At 46.3% G+C, this 16,720-nt stretch overlaps 1 protein-coding gene across 1 annotated transcript in view; it reads left to right on the top strand.

Moving 5' to 3' along the window:
- The window catches only part of ESYT1 (extended synaptotagmin 1), a 433,655-nt gene that overhangs the window by 407,659 nt on the left and 9,276 nt on the right, over window positions 1–16,720 (top strand). The window contains exons 29-30 of the mRNA XM_078686263.1: window positions 12,651–12,759; window positions 13,143–13,192. Coding sequence (XP_078542389.1) covers window positions 12,651–12,759; window positions 13,143–13,192 — 159 coding nt within the window. The remainder of the gene's footprint in view (window positions 1–12,650; window positions 12,760–13,142; window positions 13,193–16,720) is intronic.

Genomic DNA, 16,720 nt, shown 5'->3' with positions numbered 1-16,720 from the left:
ACTCCATGGAACTTTTCAGTGTCATTCAAGAATTCACCAACCCACACAGCAAAGCCACAGACATCACCCCATCCCATGACCTCTGCAACAAGTTTGGAACCTATTTCCACTTCAAGGTCAAAAACCTCTACAACAACTTCATCGACCATCCACCAGGCGCCACAGATTGGCCCCCGCCCCCCCAGAAACACCAACCAGCCCACCATCTCAAACTGGATACTGATCACAGCCAAAGACACCGCCTCAACCATGAAAAGCATCCACTCGGGGGCCCCCACCGACGCCTGCCCTCCTCACATTTCTCCCCACAGAGCTACGGCCTCCATCGCACCCGTACTACAATGCACCATCAACACCACCTTCAAAACGGGCACCTTCCCAGACGACTGGAAGCTCGCAGAAGTCAGATCCCTGCTCAAGAAGCCCACAGCTGATCCCACCAACCTCAAGAACTATTGGCCAATCTCGCTCCTCCCCTTTGCAGCCAAAGTTGCTGAAAAAACAGTCAACAGGAAACTGACACGATTCATTGAAGAGAACGCCGTCCTCGGCCCGTCCCAATCCGGATTCCGAAACAACCACAGCACAGAGACCACCCTACTTGCCGCCACAGACAACATTCGCACCCTCCTGGACCAAGGCCACTCCACAGTCCTCATCCTACTTGACTTATCAGCGGCCTTCAACACTGTCTCCCACCGCACACTAGTCGCCAGACTATACGACGCAGGCATACAAGGTACAGCCCTGGAATGGATCAGATTATTCCTCACCGGAAGAACCCAAAGGATCAGACTCCCACCCTTCCTCTTCAACCCCACGAAAATCGCCTGCGGAGTCACACAGGGTACATCCCTGAGCCCCACCCTCTTCAACATCTACATGGCCCCCCTCGCAGCCATCGTCCGACAACTCGGCCTCAACATCGTATCCTATGCCGACGACACCCAGCTCATCCTCTCCCTCACCAAAGACCCTGCCACTGCCAAACTCAACTTCCAGGAAGGAATGCAAGATGTCGCAGTCTGGATGACCAACAGCTGCCTGAAGGTCAACGCCGAGAAGACAGAAGTCTTCATCCTCGGTACCACCCTTTCTGCATGGGACAGCACCTGGTGGCCGACTGCCCTCGGGAGCCCACCTACCTGCTCAGACCACGCCAAGACCCTCAGCATGGTACTCGACTCATCACTCACCATGAACTGTCAGGTCAACACCGTCACCTCCAGCTGCTTCAACACCCTCTGCATCCTCTGCAAGACCTTCAAGTGGATACCCCCCGAGTCAAGGAAGACAGTCACCCACACACTCATCACCAGCAGACTAGACTATGGAAACTCACTCTACGTCGGCATCAGCAAGTCCCTACTCCCCAAACTCCAGACAATAAAGACCACCGCCGCTAGCCTCGTCCTTGGCATCCCGATACAAACTCATCAGTCAACACCTAGGAAGTCTCCACTGGCTCCCCGTGGAGAAAAGAGTCACTTTCAAAATCCTCACTCACGCCTTCAAATCCCTACACAACAACGGACCCAAATACCTCAATGACAGAATCAACTTCCACGTACCTCACAATAAGGAGCCTAGAGGGAAAACAAAGGACCCAGGTTACCCACCACTCAAAATATTCTCAACAACAAAACCTGGTCCTGGTGCTCACTGTAACATCACCTGCCTACTACTGTGTGAAGATTTACTTAATCTGCAACACATGTTGCTTTCCTAGGCAGGGTGTGCCTGAATTCTATTTACTAAAAACTCCTGTGTGTCTGTGTCTGCATATGTTACTACCTTCCAAACACTGCACTTGGTGTTATGGAAAAAATGTGTGTGTGGATTGAAGGAACCTCACGTGAGCAACCACCAGGGAACTGCTGACTGGTCTTATCATCATTGGCTCCTTCCAACCATGAACGAAAGTAATGTGAAAAAGTGTAAGTGATTCATAGAAACTCAAATGTGATCCTAACTGCTTACATCTATATTCACCCAACCCCCCGGGGGTAAGAGAACCGCTATTCAATACTCTACCCTGCTAAAAATGAGTTAGTTACCTCTAGCTTAATGATACTCTTTATTCGTTGCTGGGTACCTACTCCTATTAAAACCTACACTCTCCTGTTAGGCTTCGTTCTAACCTTCGTTATTTACCTACAACTTCCACGTACCCAAAAGAAACCTCCGATCTTCCTACCTCGCACTGGCCGAAATCCCGCGCATCCACAGACTCAGAGCGGACGGAAGATCCTTCTCTCACATTGCAGCCAAGACCTGGAACGAGCTACCGGCAGACAACACCTTCAAGAAGACCCTCAAGACCTCGCTCTTCGGCTAAACAGATCTGCGGACCCCCCCTCCCCTCCCTCAGCGCCTTGAGACCCTCACGGGTGAGTAGCGTCCTTACAATTCCCTGATTGATTGATTGATTGATTGTACAACTTCAGTCGAGGTGCCAGATAACATATGCTAGTCCTGTAGTCGAACCCCAGGTTTCAGGGGCCCTAGCATCAGGGTACCCTCTCTGATTTATCGATATCTCAGAGGAGATGGCTCAGGATCTTCTATGGTGGCATTTAAGTTCCAGCCTCACCAGCGACAGGCCACTGTCCATTCCCCATCCAGACTTCATGGTTGTGGTAGATGCTTTGCCACTAGTTTTTAGGGTCTTCTTGGGCAGGTGTTGCAACTGCCTCTCCTGCCTCAAGCTCTGAGTAAAGTCAGACCACACCGGGCCCATGTCATCTTAATAGCCTCGGACTTGGCTAGGAGAGTATTGTACCCATAGCTCTTGAAAATTATCATTTTCCCACTGATCCGATTGCTACTTCCGATAGACCTCCTGTCTCTGTGCTGCAGAGGATGGTCCTGAACCTGAGTCTCCACAGCCTACACCTCCATTTGTGGAGATTGAGCAGCAGCAGTCAAATACATTCAATCTGCCAGCCACCGTAGCCAATGTTATCCTTGCCCTTTGCCCACTGGATTCGATGTGGACAGTCAATCATTCTCATCCAGGGGGTTGAAGACATCAAACTGGTTATTAACTGGGATCGCGTATCTAGCCTGCCTCTGCCCCTCCCTTAAAAGCTCTGCAAATAGTGCATGTGTCATGCGGTGGTGTTTATAAAAGTGACCAAGAGTTAAGATACTAATCCCTGTGTGTGCCATCGACCAGTTACCCGCCCTTTCTAAGATTGCATTAACAAGTTCGGGTGACCCAAAGGAGATTACTATACAGTCGCCATCCCTGGCTTTAATCGAATTCCCTACCCAACCAACACGTCTCACCATTTTAAAATTTGAGTGGAGCTGGTTACCTATCCTTGTCCTCCTATTTAGCTCGAATAAAGATTTTTTTTTCAATCTGGACCAGTTTTCCAGCGCCCCCAGAGGCAATTTAGGAATATTAGCCAACACTATTGTATAGGGGGTTGCCTCGGGAGGCAGATGGAGCACGTCGTTACCTTTCATGTCGCTCCCTGCTCTATCGGGGGACCGTTTCCCCTTTTTGACTGTAATTCATCAGTGCGTGCGTGTTTGAGCTTTTTATGGGAATTTATTGTTTGGGTTTTGGAGCATGGTTCTTGTGTACTAGGAATATGGGCTGGGTCCATTGCTCTCGGTAAGGTTAACCCTGTGCAATTAATATCTTGGCCATTAGAAGAAATTGGGTTATGAGCTGATAAAGAGCCCGTGCCAGAGCTAGTAGATTCGCCATTGCAACTACAATTGGTCCCAGAATACTGAACAGATTCAGCACTAGAGGCACTGACCAGGGGAGGCTGGGAAGGGAAAGCATTTATAGGGCATAGTTGCTTCTGTGAATCTGGGGAAGAGCACTCACAAGTTTATCAATGGCCTTTTCTAATATAGCCAATTTTTGCATTAGTGGGTTCAATGCGACAGATACGACGTCACCTAATCTGGACCAAAACTCTTCGCCATCAATAGATAGCAAAGAAGATACAAGAGGTGGAACCGGGGCAAAATTATCCGTTCTATTGCCAGCTATATCTTCAATAACCTCGATAGCCTCTCTCACTACACCTCTACGCCCTCTTTTAGATAATAGGTAGGTCTGTTTGCCAGGGCCCGGCCCTTTCCGTTTCTTATGCTGGGGTTAAGTGCTACCCCCTTGGGGATCCTTATTTAATTGGCTTCTAGTGTGCACTTTGGATCTAACAGTTGTTTTATTTACCACTGGGGAAGTACTTAGCACAGGGACCTGTTCGAGAGGAATGACTGATGCCAAAGGTGTAGGTGATCCAACAGAAGAACCAGGGTCAGGATGAGCGACCGAGATAATACCACTGGAGGCATCAATTTGTGGAGGGGGGCCTCGGGCTGGGGCTGGGGCTCAAGGGAAAATCTGTTCGGTAAGAGCAATTTCATGCATAGGCACTGACTCCGCCCTCAGTAGGAAGGCATCTAAAGTACCTACCACCCGCTGCCCAACCAATGATTTCCTCTTAGGTAGTTCCTTCTGCGCCATAATCCCAAGGAAGATGCTTTAGTGCACAGTGTTATTAAAGCAAGTACCTCAAATACCTTGTACCTTGTTACTCAAATCTTATCTTTCAGTCTCAAGTCCAGGACGAGGTACAAACTCCCAAAACAGGGGTCAGTACAAAATGGCAAACCACTTCTGCCTTCTGCCAGGATAGCTGTCCCCAGGGGCGGCTCTAGGCTCATGGCGGCCCTGGCAGGGAGCGTAGGTAGGGGGCCCCAGAAGAGGGGGTCCGGGTGGGGCGGAGCGCGGAGGCCAGTGAAGAGAGGGGGTCAGGGTGTTTGGAAGTGGAACAGAGCCGGAGCCGCCAAATCCCTGCCAGGGGCCGCCACGCAAATATGTATCCATCCTCAGAGGATTATTATATTAAGGATATATATTGGTGTCGTGGCCCCTGGGGCTTGGTGGCCCTGTGCAGGTGCACAGCTTGCACATGCCTAAGGCCGCCCCTGCTGTCCCAAACCCAGCCTCCTTCGGCTCTGACGGGTTCAGACGGGCCCGCCATTGGTTCGCGCTTTGTCCGGGCTGCGTCCCGCACACGCCCGCGCCGCGGGGATAGAGGCAGTGCTATAAGCGCGATGGGTGACGCCTCCACCTCACTTGCGGCACCTGTGGCGGCGCTAAGGATGCTGGGACTAGCAGTCCCTGTGAGGCTCACTACCAGGAGCCCTCCGAGTAGCAGGAATCAGGTGATAGATTACCCTGGGACTCCAGTCCCACCATGGCTTGTGAAACAAAGTCCGTGTAGGCGTCGGTCTTTTCTTGGCAGGGGACAGCGCACCAGCAAGCCCAGAAGGAAGCACACCGCCTGAAAAGTCACTTAGAAGTCACTTAGAACTGTAAAAGAGAGCTGCCTGGTAGTGTCAATTCCCCTCGTCTGGCGCTCGTGCTGATGACCCCGGGCAGAGGCTCTCATCATCCAAGCCGTGAAGCTGTGTGTGCTTTTGGCTGGCAGGCCGGACTACAATCTGCGCATAGGCCTCACCAGGGCTTTAAGCGGGCCGGGTCTCGAGGGGTCTGAGCACCGGCAGTTTTTTTAAGGGGGGCTCGAAACGGGTCTCTATCGGGCTCTGTTTTGAGCCCAGTCACAGGCGGTCCGTTTTTTTCCGGACTGCAGTTTGCTATCACTGCAGTCTGGATAAAAGTGCCAGGGCGCAAAACAGTCCGACGGAGACCCATTTTGAGACAGCAGGCACATAGATGTGCGCTGTTCACACTGCTGACTTCCAACAAGTGGAGAAGTTACAGCATTACGTCATGCCAGGTGTGCGTTGTGGGCGAAGGGAAATCCTTTAAAGAGTCATTTTCTTTCTGGATTTCCCTTGTCTTTCTGAATCGCAATGGCAGCAACATTGTGGTAGGGTCACGAGGGCTTTAATTGGAAGCTTTTACAATATTATATGTAACAAGCCATAGTTGCAGCTTATTTATCTTATGCATCTAATGACCATTTACAAAGCCTTGTCCTCACTTGCTGTAGGTATGATGTTACTTGTTGTCTCACATATCTGGATGCAATGACAGAAACAGCAAAATACAAGTCGGGCGGCACACTATGCTATGCACAGATTTTTAGCGTAAATGTGTTAAAGCCACGCCCCTAATTACACTGGCCACGCCCCTTTGAGAGACCCCCCAGTTTTTTCATCCCACTTAAAGCCCTGGGCCTCACCATGTGCTCCTCGTTTGTTTATGCGCCTGGAGCTGTGCTGCAGTGTTCCTAGCAATCTCGGTGCCCTTTTACACTCTCATTCAATCTGCCTCCCAGGCGCCTACCTCCGTAGCGTCAAGGTGTCGGTTCGCCCTCCGCCCGTCTTCTTACGTCCTCTGCCTGTCTGCCAGTAGGGAAGGTGATACAGCACACCCTCCACCACTCTCGCCCCTCAGGGATCCTTCCACAACACCAAGTGGACGACTCTCCGGGCACGCAGATCACTCACCAGGCTGCAGCTCCTCACAACGTGCGACAGGTAGGCAAGTCTCTTACCCGATCTCGGCGGGCTGTATTGGGCGCTTTTGTGTGTTATGGATGCTCTGCTCAGCTCCGTCTGCTGCCTCGGTTGTGTGATCTCAACGATCAGGTCTTCGTGCTCTAGGCTCTCAGCTCGTGCTTACAATGTTTCCTCCCTCACCTGCTACAGGTCGGCTCAGATCACGTTCACCCGTGGTTCCAGCTCAACACAAAAGGAGGTGCAAAAAAGGATACTGTCAAATGGATAGTCCTTTGTATTAAAATTGTGGCGGCCAAGAAGGAGCTCCCAAAATTCCTGCAGGCTCATTCCAGCATGATGGCATTGGCAAGTCAAGTGGCAATTTTGGACGTCTGCCAGATATAGGTGCTGCTGAACACATTCACAGAACACTCCTGTCTTGACATTCAGGTCCAACAGAAGAGCCATTTTGCCCACTCTATCCTTCAAGACTCTCTGGTCTAAGTCCACTCCTCAGCCCACACCTTTGGGCATTAGCGTGGTATCTTTTATTAAGGAGAGGAATCTGCAAATATAAATATCATTCAGAAGAACAAGTTACTTACTTTTGGTAATGCGCTTTCTGGTGGATAATCTCTCTCATCTCAGATTCTTCTCTGCCCTCCCATCTCACCAATTTGTGGCGTGGACGCCTGAATATAAGGTTTCCAAATTAGCTTTTAGTCCACTGCCACCTGCAGTTTTTTGGGAGTGCTCCACAACTGAGGGTGTGTAAGGGGTTTAACTTCATGGGTAGTGCGGAGTCACTGTGAAGTCATGTGACACCACCTGTTAGCATGTGGGAGAATTGTTGTGAAATCCTCTGGTTCTAATCTCACGCCTTAAGATATTATCAAAGTGTGGAATCTGCAGTTAAATAGACTATCCACCAGAAAGAACTTGTTCTTCTGATCTCCTTTCCTAACACCCTCATGATTCTCATGCTGATAAAAGAAGTTCCAGAAATTCAGACCCAAGAGGATTCTAATGGACTTCACTTGACCTCACCAGGAGTAATACCAGATCTTTTTATTACTGTCACACCAGACATGTTTGATGTTCTGTTGCAAACATGATCTGCTTTCCAGGCTGTAAGGCAGGAAATTTCCCACAGCCTAACATCACAGAATTATCTTGTGCTATGAAGATCTACGAGGAACAGCTGTAAGAGGCATTCAACAAATGAGGAAAACCAGGAGCAAGCTCATCCGCCAAAAGACAAAGCCAAACTTTCTGACACTTCGTCAGTAGGTATAAGCTGTTCCTGGTTCCCTAGTTGTAAATGTTTTAAATTTCTGATGGATACCTCTAACTGGAGATAACTCACCTTTAGAATATTCCCCAGGTACCATGCTGGATCCGGAAGCTTTCCTTAGCAGTACTCCAACGTGCAACTAGGTAGTGCCATGAGATTCCGCAATGTCTCCGTGATGCCACCGAAGTGATGGAGTGGAGCCACATATAAAGGCCACATGTGCACGCTGATGTCAGTTCCTTTCTTGCCACACCTTCAACACAGATCCAAAGCTATGCTCTCACTTTCAATGGCCTTCCCACGACTCCTAAAACTAAATCCTGTGTGCAAAGAAACTATGCACTCTCCCAAAACAGCAGGTTTCAAACCGCAACTGCAGTAAACAAATATCTATCATGGACCCCCCAAGAAGTGCTTCTTTGGTGTTTGGGCTCTAGGCACGACTGGAAGTCATGCAATGAGTGCTCCCTTGGGCACCCTTTGATGATTCAGGACTTAGAAGCAAAGCTGTACATCCTAAAACATAAGAAGTTGTGGGCCTCTCATAAGTTCCATTCCCACTCTTAGTCGCAGTGCTACTCCCTAGGTCGCTCCAGCAAGCAGTCATCTTCGCAGTCGAAGTTCAAATGAAAACACAAGAAAACGAAGCGTAACTTGACCACATCCCACCACTCTCGATGTAAATAGAAGGAGTGAGGGCGTTAAAGTATCAGTAGGTCTCCCTAGTGGTCTCCAGTTGCAGGACCAATTCTACAGTTGATGCTGATGCGCCCTGAGTTCCCTGGTCCATCAGCGATTGCACAGCAGAGACCTTTAAGGCTGTGTATATTTGGAACTCTCTTGGATCCTTCTGGCATGCCTTTAATACCCAATTATCCACATAGACTCCCAACCACATTTCTACCGGCGGGTCCATTCTCTGCGCCATCTGACCCCCTTGGATGCATCACAGGCTCAGTGCTGGCTGCAGTGGATATCTTCACCCCAACTCCTTGACCTGCGTTGGTCCCTTCTGTGTCAATGCTGATGCTGACACAATTGATGCTGAGGGAGAATCCTGTGCTGGCTCAGGGTCTGAGCCCAACCCAGCTTCAGCATGACCCCAACCGAGGTTGTGCACTAAAATCACTACAGCGCACCCGGTCACGATACAACCTGCATATGATTCTATCCCACAAACAAGGAGGTACCTTTAGAGGCTCTGTTGTCTTTTGACTCCTATTCTGACAAAAGCTTGCCACCACCCAAAGATAATGATGGTGGGGATGATTTACGCTTGCATTATGATGATGACAATTTAATTTTTACATGGACTTACAAGAGGCTAGGAGGGTTGATACTTGCCCTGATACTGGGTTGAACTCGCCCTTTGGACTTTCAGCAGAAGTTTGTGCTTTGTTTGCTAGATCTACAGCTTTGCACTGTTGAGGTTAAAACAAATATCCTTATAGAAATCTTACAGCCTGAGCCTGCCACGTCTGAGCCGTAGCTCCTGCCCAGTGAAGTTCCCACTGGCAACTTAATGGGCTTCTGGCCAAAGCCCTGCACTTGCCCACTGTTGAATAGGCAGGTGGCCAGATGTCAGAGACTGGCACCTGGCGACCATGACTTTCTCACTAAACTTCACACTCCAGAGAGAGTGGTTAAGGCTTCTACCAGCAAGGTGAACTCCAATTCATTTCATATGACTCTCCCGAATAGGGAGTCTCAGAGGGCTAAGGTGTCCGGGAAACAAATGTTCTCCTTGGAATCTGCGGTTAGATAGAGTGTAAGCAAATGGCTTTTTTTTGTATGGTTACCCCCAAGTTTTTTGACTGATGCTGCTGGTGTTTCATCTCTGAGAGTGCACTGAGGCCTCCTAACCAGACCTCTGTCCTAGTGCCCTGGCCCTAAAGTGCCTGTTGAATTGGCTATACCCAACTTGAAATGGCAAACGTACCTGTAAGTCCCTAGTATATGGTACCCTAGTACCCAGGGCATGTAATTTAGAGTGGTACCCCAGGGCTGAAGCACTGGTTGTGCCACTCATTGGCTACCAACCGCATCCTGCCCTGAGGGCATTTTCCAAGCATAAAAGGGGCTCCCCTAGCACCCAGACTTCAGATTTTGACCGACCTGGAAAAAGAACCAAAAAAGGACTGCACTGCTGCACCAAGAGGCCAGAAAAGAGAGTCTGCACTGAAGAGGTGGCTAGCCGGTGGCTAGCGAAGGCAGGGGCTGTGGCTCCCTGTCATGCTCAAGGAGAATCCACCTCCAAAGCCCAGCCAAGTTGAGAGACTCCAAGGTCCAGCTGGCTAGCCTCCTGTTGGTCGCACAGGGTCACAACATCTGGAGAAGTCTGCTGGGGAAAGTTAGTAGCCCAAAGTCTTCAAGCTGCTACCACCGCCACCGTGCTTCATCAGGGGCCAAGACCCAACGCGCAGAGTTTCAACTGAGCTCGCTGAGCCTGGGAGTGCTGTCAGAGAGTTGCTGGGACCCTCAGAAGACAAGTTAAGGACACAGAAAGGATTGGCCTGTGACCGCGACATTGGGCGGCTGGTAGTCTAGTGGCGACTGGACTTCGGCCAGACCAAAGATGACCTCATGGAACCTCAACCCCGCAACCAGGAGCCCCATCTTCATGGATTGAGGAGCGCTTGCAGGAAGACCCCTGTCGACATCACTTCACAGCAACCTTGGAGCATCTTCAGAATCCTTCATTCCTTGGGTCAGGACCACTCCATAGGAATTGATTTCAGCGCGATAAAGTGCCTGAATCTGGTTAAGGACTGCTTCTTCTGTGGAGGTATCTGTTTCTAAGGACCTTGCTGGTCCCCCTGACTAGCTCCCTGTTGTAGTTGGTTACCCCAAGTACTGCATTGACACTTACCCAATTTTTCCTTTAAAAGGTTTTTAAGTGTCCGATTCGTTGTATTTGTTAAGGCTCGTTCGCAGTTGAGTGAAAGTGCTTTGATTTAATAAACTTTGTAAATTCCATATCTCTGTAACCCTCTGGTGTCTAAATTCTTATGAAAATACAGTCTATTTGTATAAGTTGTGTCAGATTTCTTGAGTGTCGTATCAATTTCCTCTTCAGTTATTTTGGTGCTGTTTAAATGCTTTACACTTGCTCCTCTGTGTAAGCTTTGCTGCTCAGTGCCACAGCTACCCAGGGTTAGCTGAGGGTTTGGCATACTAAACCTCAGGGTCCTAAAGGGGTTGCTAAGTGTACACGTTGAGGTTGCACAACTACATCATGTAACACAAGCCATGTTCTCAAACAGAGTATCCACCAGAAAGAGCATTACAGAGGGAAGTAACTTGTTCTTGGTCAGAGACGTTTATTCTTCCAAAGGCCTTGATTTGGAAACAGGAAGGCAAACTCTGTTCCATTAAAGCGAACGTACCGTCAGAGGCTCCATTCCCTTTTTGACTCTGATTCTTGAAACAAGCGAGCATATGCCCAATGGCAGAAAGCCAATTGCAAACAAATTGGCGACCTGTTCAATGAACATGGGCAAATAGATTTTGAAGAAATGCAACAGAGTTTTGGACTCCCAAATTTGTGGTGCTGGCGTTATATTGCAGTACGACACTGGGTCACATCACAGTCCTTCAGCCCATATACTTGCAGGAAACCTACCCTATTTGAGTGCTGGCTACAGTCTAAAAGGGATAACAACCGACAACTTTAGGAAATGTATGCATTCCTCAACACTACTACCAACCTTGCACATACACCGGCTAGGAAAAGATGGGAGACAGAATGTGAACGTACTTTCACTGAAAAGGAGTGGGTGGACATCTTGCACCGAGCATGCACATCAGCCACCAGTGCTTCTGGCAAATAGACATTATTAAAAATAGTCTACTGGTATTATACTCAGGCCCACCTGACCCACTGACAGAAGGGGAAGGACGGCCAGTTCTGGCATCATTGCAACCAGTCCGGCATGCTTGTTCACCTGCTGTGGCACTGCCCCAAACTTCACAGCTATTGGACAGATATCTTAGCAGACATCCACCAGATGTTTCACACTGAGATACCTCGCTTCCCTAGTTATGTTTTGCTAGGACTCCCCAACTTCCAAAAATACCCACTACACTCCAACAGGAGGAAAGCCATCACTTTAGCACTTTGTGCAGCAAAACAAGTTTTACTGTCCAGATGGGGTACATACATGATACCAACATACACAGACTGGCTGCACAAACTTTGGGACCTACTAGATATGGAAAAGCTAACATCTGTTATATCTCACACTTTACCCACATTTGAGAAAACGTGGGGAACATGAACATCTCTGACACCTACTGCAAACTTACATGCCTAGTATATTTAAGAGTTCTCCATCTCACATCTACAGCTTTAGCTGGATCATTAAATAATTACAGCACATATAGTCTATTAAGAAGGCTATCAATCATGTCACTACTTACTTCACTAGCCTCTGTGAGGCACCTTAAACAAACACAACAAAACACATTTTACAGAACATTCTATATACATCCATTAACCACATATCCAGAGCACTAACCACCAGTTAGTTGACTAGAGACATCTTTATCATAAAAGCAGGATATCATAATGAGATCCAGCATGCTGAGGTCCATAGTGAGGAGGTCCCAGAGAGCCAGAAAGACCCTTGAGTGACAGTATATCCCTTAACAACTGATGCAATGCCTCGGATGGGGGAAGGGGAGCGTGGTTGCCCTTTGGTCAGTTGTTACACAAACTCTTGGGTGGGAATAGCTGATTTTTGGTTGTTTGACAGTCCATGAACGCTAATAGATAATATGGTCAGAGACACTGGTGTAAGGAATGTTGTCTTTTAGCCTGTTTGAAATATGAGATTTTTTGGTGAGAACGTTTTACTTTGGATGACATTGGGAAGTCACTATCTGTCTTTTACTCTTTGATATCATCCTCTGGCAGGTTTGAATGGGATATGTCTTTAGAGGAAGTAAGGAGGAGGCAGCTGGAACTCTCTGTGAAGAACAATAGCACCTCCTTCATGTCCAGAGAAAGCAATAGGATTGGGAAGGTAAGAGGACACTAATGAAACTGAGCTAAGGATCCTCACTTCTCACTGCCTGGTAACCCTCTCTCTTCATTGCAGCATGGCTCACTGTAACTTTCTTCAACCAATGCTGCTCCTCAATTAATTCCCTACTCATTCATCTCTTTTCTTCAGTCTTTCTGTCCTACCGTCCTTTTTTTCTCTTTTCTTCCCTGATTCCAGCTCTCCTACTTTGTTCCCTTTTTATCTGTATCACTCTTCCAGTCTCGCTTTCTGTCTCGCATCTGTTATTTGTGCCTTGCTTACCTCCTTGGCCTGAGTCTTTACCACTGTTTTAGGCTACTTGTTGTAAATATCTATTTGCCTTTACTGTGAATCGGGCTGATACTTCGACTGTTTCTCCACAGGTGTATGTTGATTTATCACTGACCGATCCTTCCCAGGGGTTGACCCAGTGGTGAGTATTTGTTCTCTTGTTGGAGACATCCCAGTGCTCTAAATGCTGTATCACTTTCAAATGGTTGTTCATCTTGTTGATCAAAGAAATCACACGTTGAATTTGTGCCTTTACCCCCATTACCATTAAAGCACTGCTACTAACGTTTTATAATTTATTGATATACTCCTCCCACAAAGGTCAACAGTAATCATTCTAAAACATTATAATGTACACATTACATTTAAATTTCATATGTATGATTTTAAATACCATAAAAATTAATCTTCCCTGATCGATTACTATAACATAAAAACTTGATTAAAAAATGTATAGATCCTAAAAGAATTCATTACCGTGGGTAGTGCGCAAATATACTGTAAAGCTTCCTGAGCACTGCTTACCCAAATTACACAGAAACATTTTTTTAACAGTGGTAGTGAAACTGACGTAATTGTGAGCAAACATACAATACATGTTTAAGATCCTTTATAAAATGACTACAATATAAATCTTTTTTAGTCCAGTTGACTCAGTACCACTTGCCCTTATTTGCGTTTAGAGGCAAAAATAAGATAAAGAAAAAAAAATCCACATCGAATTATCAATCAGCATTCTATAATAGGGTTGTATACAGTGTGGAATAGTTAAATGTAAAACTTATTAATTGTTTGTCCTTTGCATAAGTCAGCTTTTGTACCAGAAATCTGAGTGAATTATTTACCTGAATGTTACCTGTCCACCCCACATAACCACCATGCTTCAAGTTAAAAAAACAAAGAATAGTCTACATTTTTCCAAAAGGCTATTCAAGTGGCTGGGGCTGTATCAGTACATATGTTACTAATTCTGTAGGAAGCTGTCTCTGTATATGGTATGCCCACTAGGTAGTTATACCGTGCACAGAGTTCAGGGATTCTCCAAAAGTGTACAGGGCTCAATGTAAGCCCCAAAGTGCTCTGTTAGTGGTAGTGTGGCAAGCAGCCATAGGAGTGTAAGACATTTATTGCACATCATTGACCAATAATGGATCCACACCGATTTTAGAAAATTATACTTTGATTTTTCTGTTAAGACTAAGATCTTCAAAATAAGGTAAGTACGTTTCTAAACAAAAATGCATTTTCACTTTCAAAATGTCGACACCTTGAGCAATTTCTGAATAGTTCAATATTATCCAATGGGGAAAACAATATTGCAGTTAAACAGGTATTACACTTACAGTTCCAGTCTTCAGAACCAAAGGTCTGCATTGGGCAAGGTTCAGGTGTTACCAAAACTGCAAAAACAATATGGTGAGGGAGGGCCTAAGGGAGTTTATAGACCAAGCAAAGACACATTCCCTAACTGAATGTATAAAACACAAGAGTGTCAGAGGGTCTAGAAAGAAGGGTCTATGTGTGGTTCATTAAACTGACAGAAGTATGTGTCGACTCATCTAGTGAATGTGAAAACACATTGATGGATACCTGTGATTACTAACAGAATACCCATCAGTCACCACTCGGAACTGCCCTTCATCATTTGGGATTCCTGTTCACAACTAGGTACACCACCGGTTTAAATTAAAGGTCAGATGGTTTAACCTTAAGAAAACCTTAGTGGTGGCCTACGTGGTTCTGAGTGTCACAGACTACCCAACAAAATGCAATGAGGGTGACTGATTTGCAGTGCTCGTGTATAGAAATGTGATAAGTGAGTGAAACGTTAAAAATGGGTGAGGGAGCATGAAATGAGACTAGCTTTATTCTGTTCTATGCTCGCTCCACCATTGTTAAAAAGAGCAGCATAAGTAGATTTTACAAATATCCACCTAGATGTAAATATGGTCAACATGTTTCAGCAATTTACAAAAGACTAAAGAGTCTATTGCTTTCATCAGGACCGGAATATTAGTGAAAATGCTACTGCAAAAAGGTGTCGTGAGGTATTTGAAAATAAAAAATAAAAAAAAGTGACTACATTCTAATAGTACTGCGACATGAAAAAAGATCACCTGCTTCACTAGGTGTATTCTTTATTTGCAGGCGTCATGTATGTCACTGCAAAGAGAAAACAAACACAAACAAACGCAAGTAAAATGACCACATACATATAGACCTGACAATGTGTAATTCATCCACATTTAACAATAAACCTGATTTAACTGTAAACCAATGGTTTCAGTGCTGTACCCCATTGGATATGTGTTTTCACAACATGAAATGCTTAGCTGGATTTTTTCATGTAGTAGTTAGTGCTCCATCTTACCCTAATTGTTGAAGCACATGGCCCCACCCCGCCTGGCAACGGCTCAGGACACGAGGGAAGCACCGCTCTGGTAAAAAGAAGCAAAAAAGACCAAGATATGTCATTGCTTCATGGTCAAACAACAAAAAGCACATTGACAAGTACCGTGAGAGGAAAATATGGCATGAGATTATCGTTGTGAAGGGACAACGCGTAGCGTTGCCGTGGAGATATGGAAGCATAGTCAAAAGCTAGTTCGCATCCTTGGTTTGTTTTCGTGCTTAGTGGTAAGTTGGTTGAAACCAGTAAGTATTATTCCAATCATGGTTGTTTGGATTAATTTTAACAAACCCGAATCTGCAAATGTAAGGGCTGCATCGTGAATCTAAAAAGTAGGGGGATATATTAGCACTCGTTACTCAAATACCGATATCATAAGTATCTCCGGGCAAAAAACTCCATATGCTTAAGTCTAAGAGCCATTCACAAAGGAGACGTTATATATCCTAAGTTTGGCGCTATAGAGAGAAAAGTACTTCGAAAGCTAAACTCGGTATAAGACGCGGCTCACCTCTCCGTCGGTACTCCTTCACCACCATCTGAACCAGTTGGGGAGGTGCCGAACAGGAGAAGAGGCTGCCGTTAAGAGCTATCTGCTGATTGGTTCGCTACCGGCCATGTGACCGGAGCCATCTATCGGAGTGCCCGTTTGTTTAGAGATTTCTGATGCTGTTCATTACTGGTGGTTAGAAGGTCATGTGAGCACGCCTGTCTCTGTAATCAAGTTCTTTATTGGCCGGCAAGAGCAGTCTCGACGGTTGCTAGGGAACAATGCCCAAACTACAACTTAAAAACAGTATTCTCACCAATATTTTTATTAATTGGAAACAGAATGTTGTTAGCATGTCCAATATTTGCTCTATTCTGCTACTTAGACAAGAGAGCAGATGTTTGGTTGTTTTATATTATACATTGGAAAAAAAGAAAAGAGAAATCGATTTATCTCATCTTGATTTCCTCATAATCAGTACTGATGAAATGACATAAGGGGCAAACCTATAACGTCTTTACAAGGCAGACCAAGGTATGTTTTCATTCAGAAAATATATGCTGCCTGGATTGACAGTTTGGCCAACCGCACTCTTTTGAGAGAGTTACCTCTTGTGGGGTCCTCAATAGTTAAATTCAAGTTCTTTGTGAATAAATGTCAACGCTGTATTCCAAAGTTCAATTTATACATTGATCTTTTATTGACTGTAGTTCACTTCGTGAAAGGTAACGTTGTTGCATCACAACTATAAAGAAGTTCATAAGTTATTC

This window comes from Lissotriton helveticus, chromosome 1_1 (assembly GCF_964261635.1).
Source record: "Lissotriton helveticus chromosome 1_1, aLisHel1.1, whole genome shotgun sequence".
In the NCBI taxonomy this organism is placed as follows: Eukaryota; Metazoa; Chordata; class Amphibia; order Caudata; family Salamandridae; genus Lissotriton; species Lissotriton helveticus.
The sequence above is the reverse complement of the archived record's forward strand: the minus strand, read 5'-3'. Positions and strand labels throughout refer to the sequence as shown.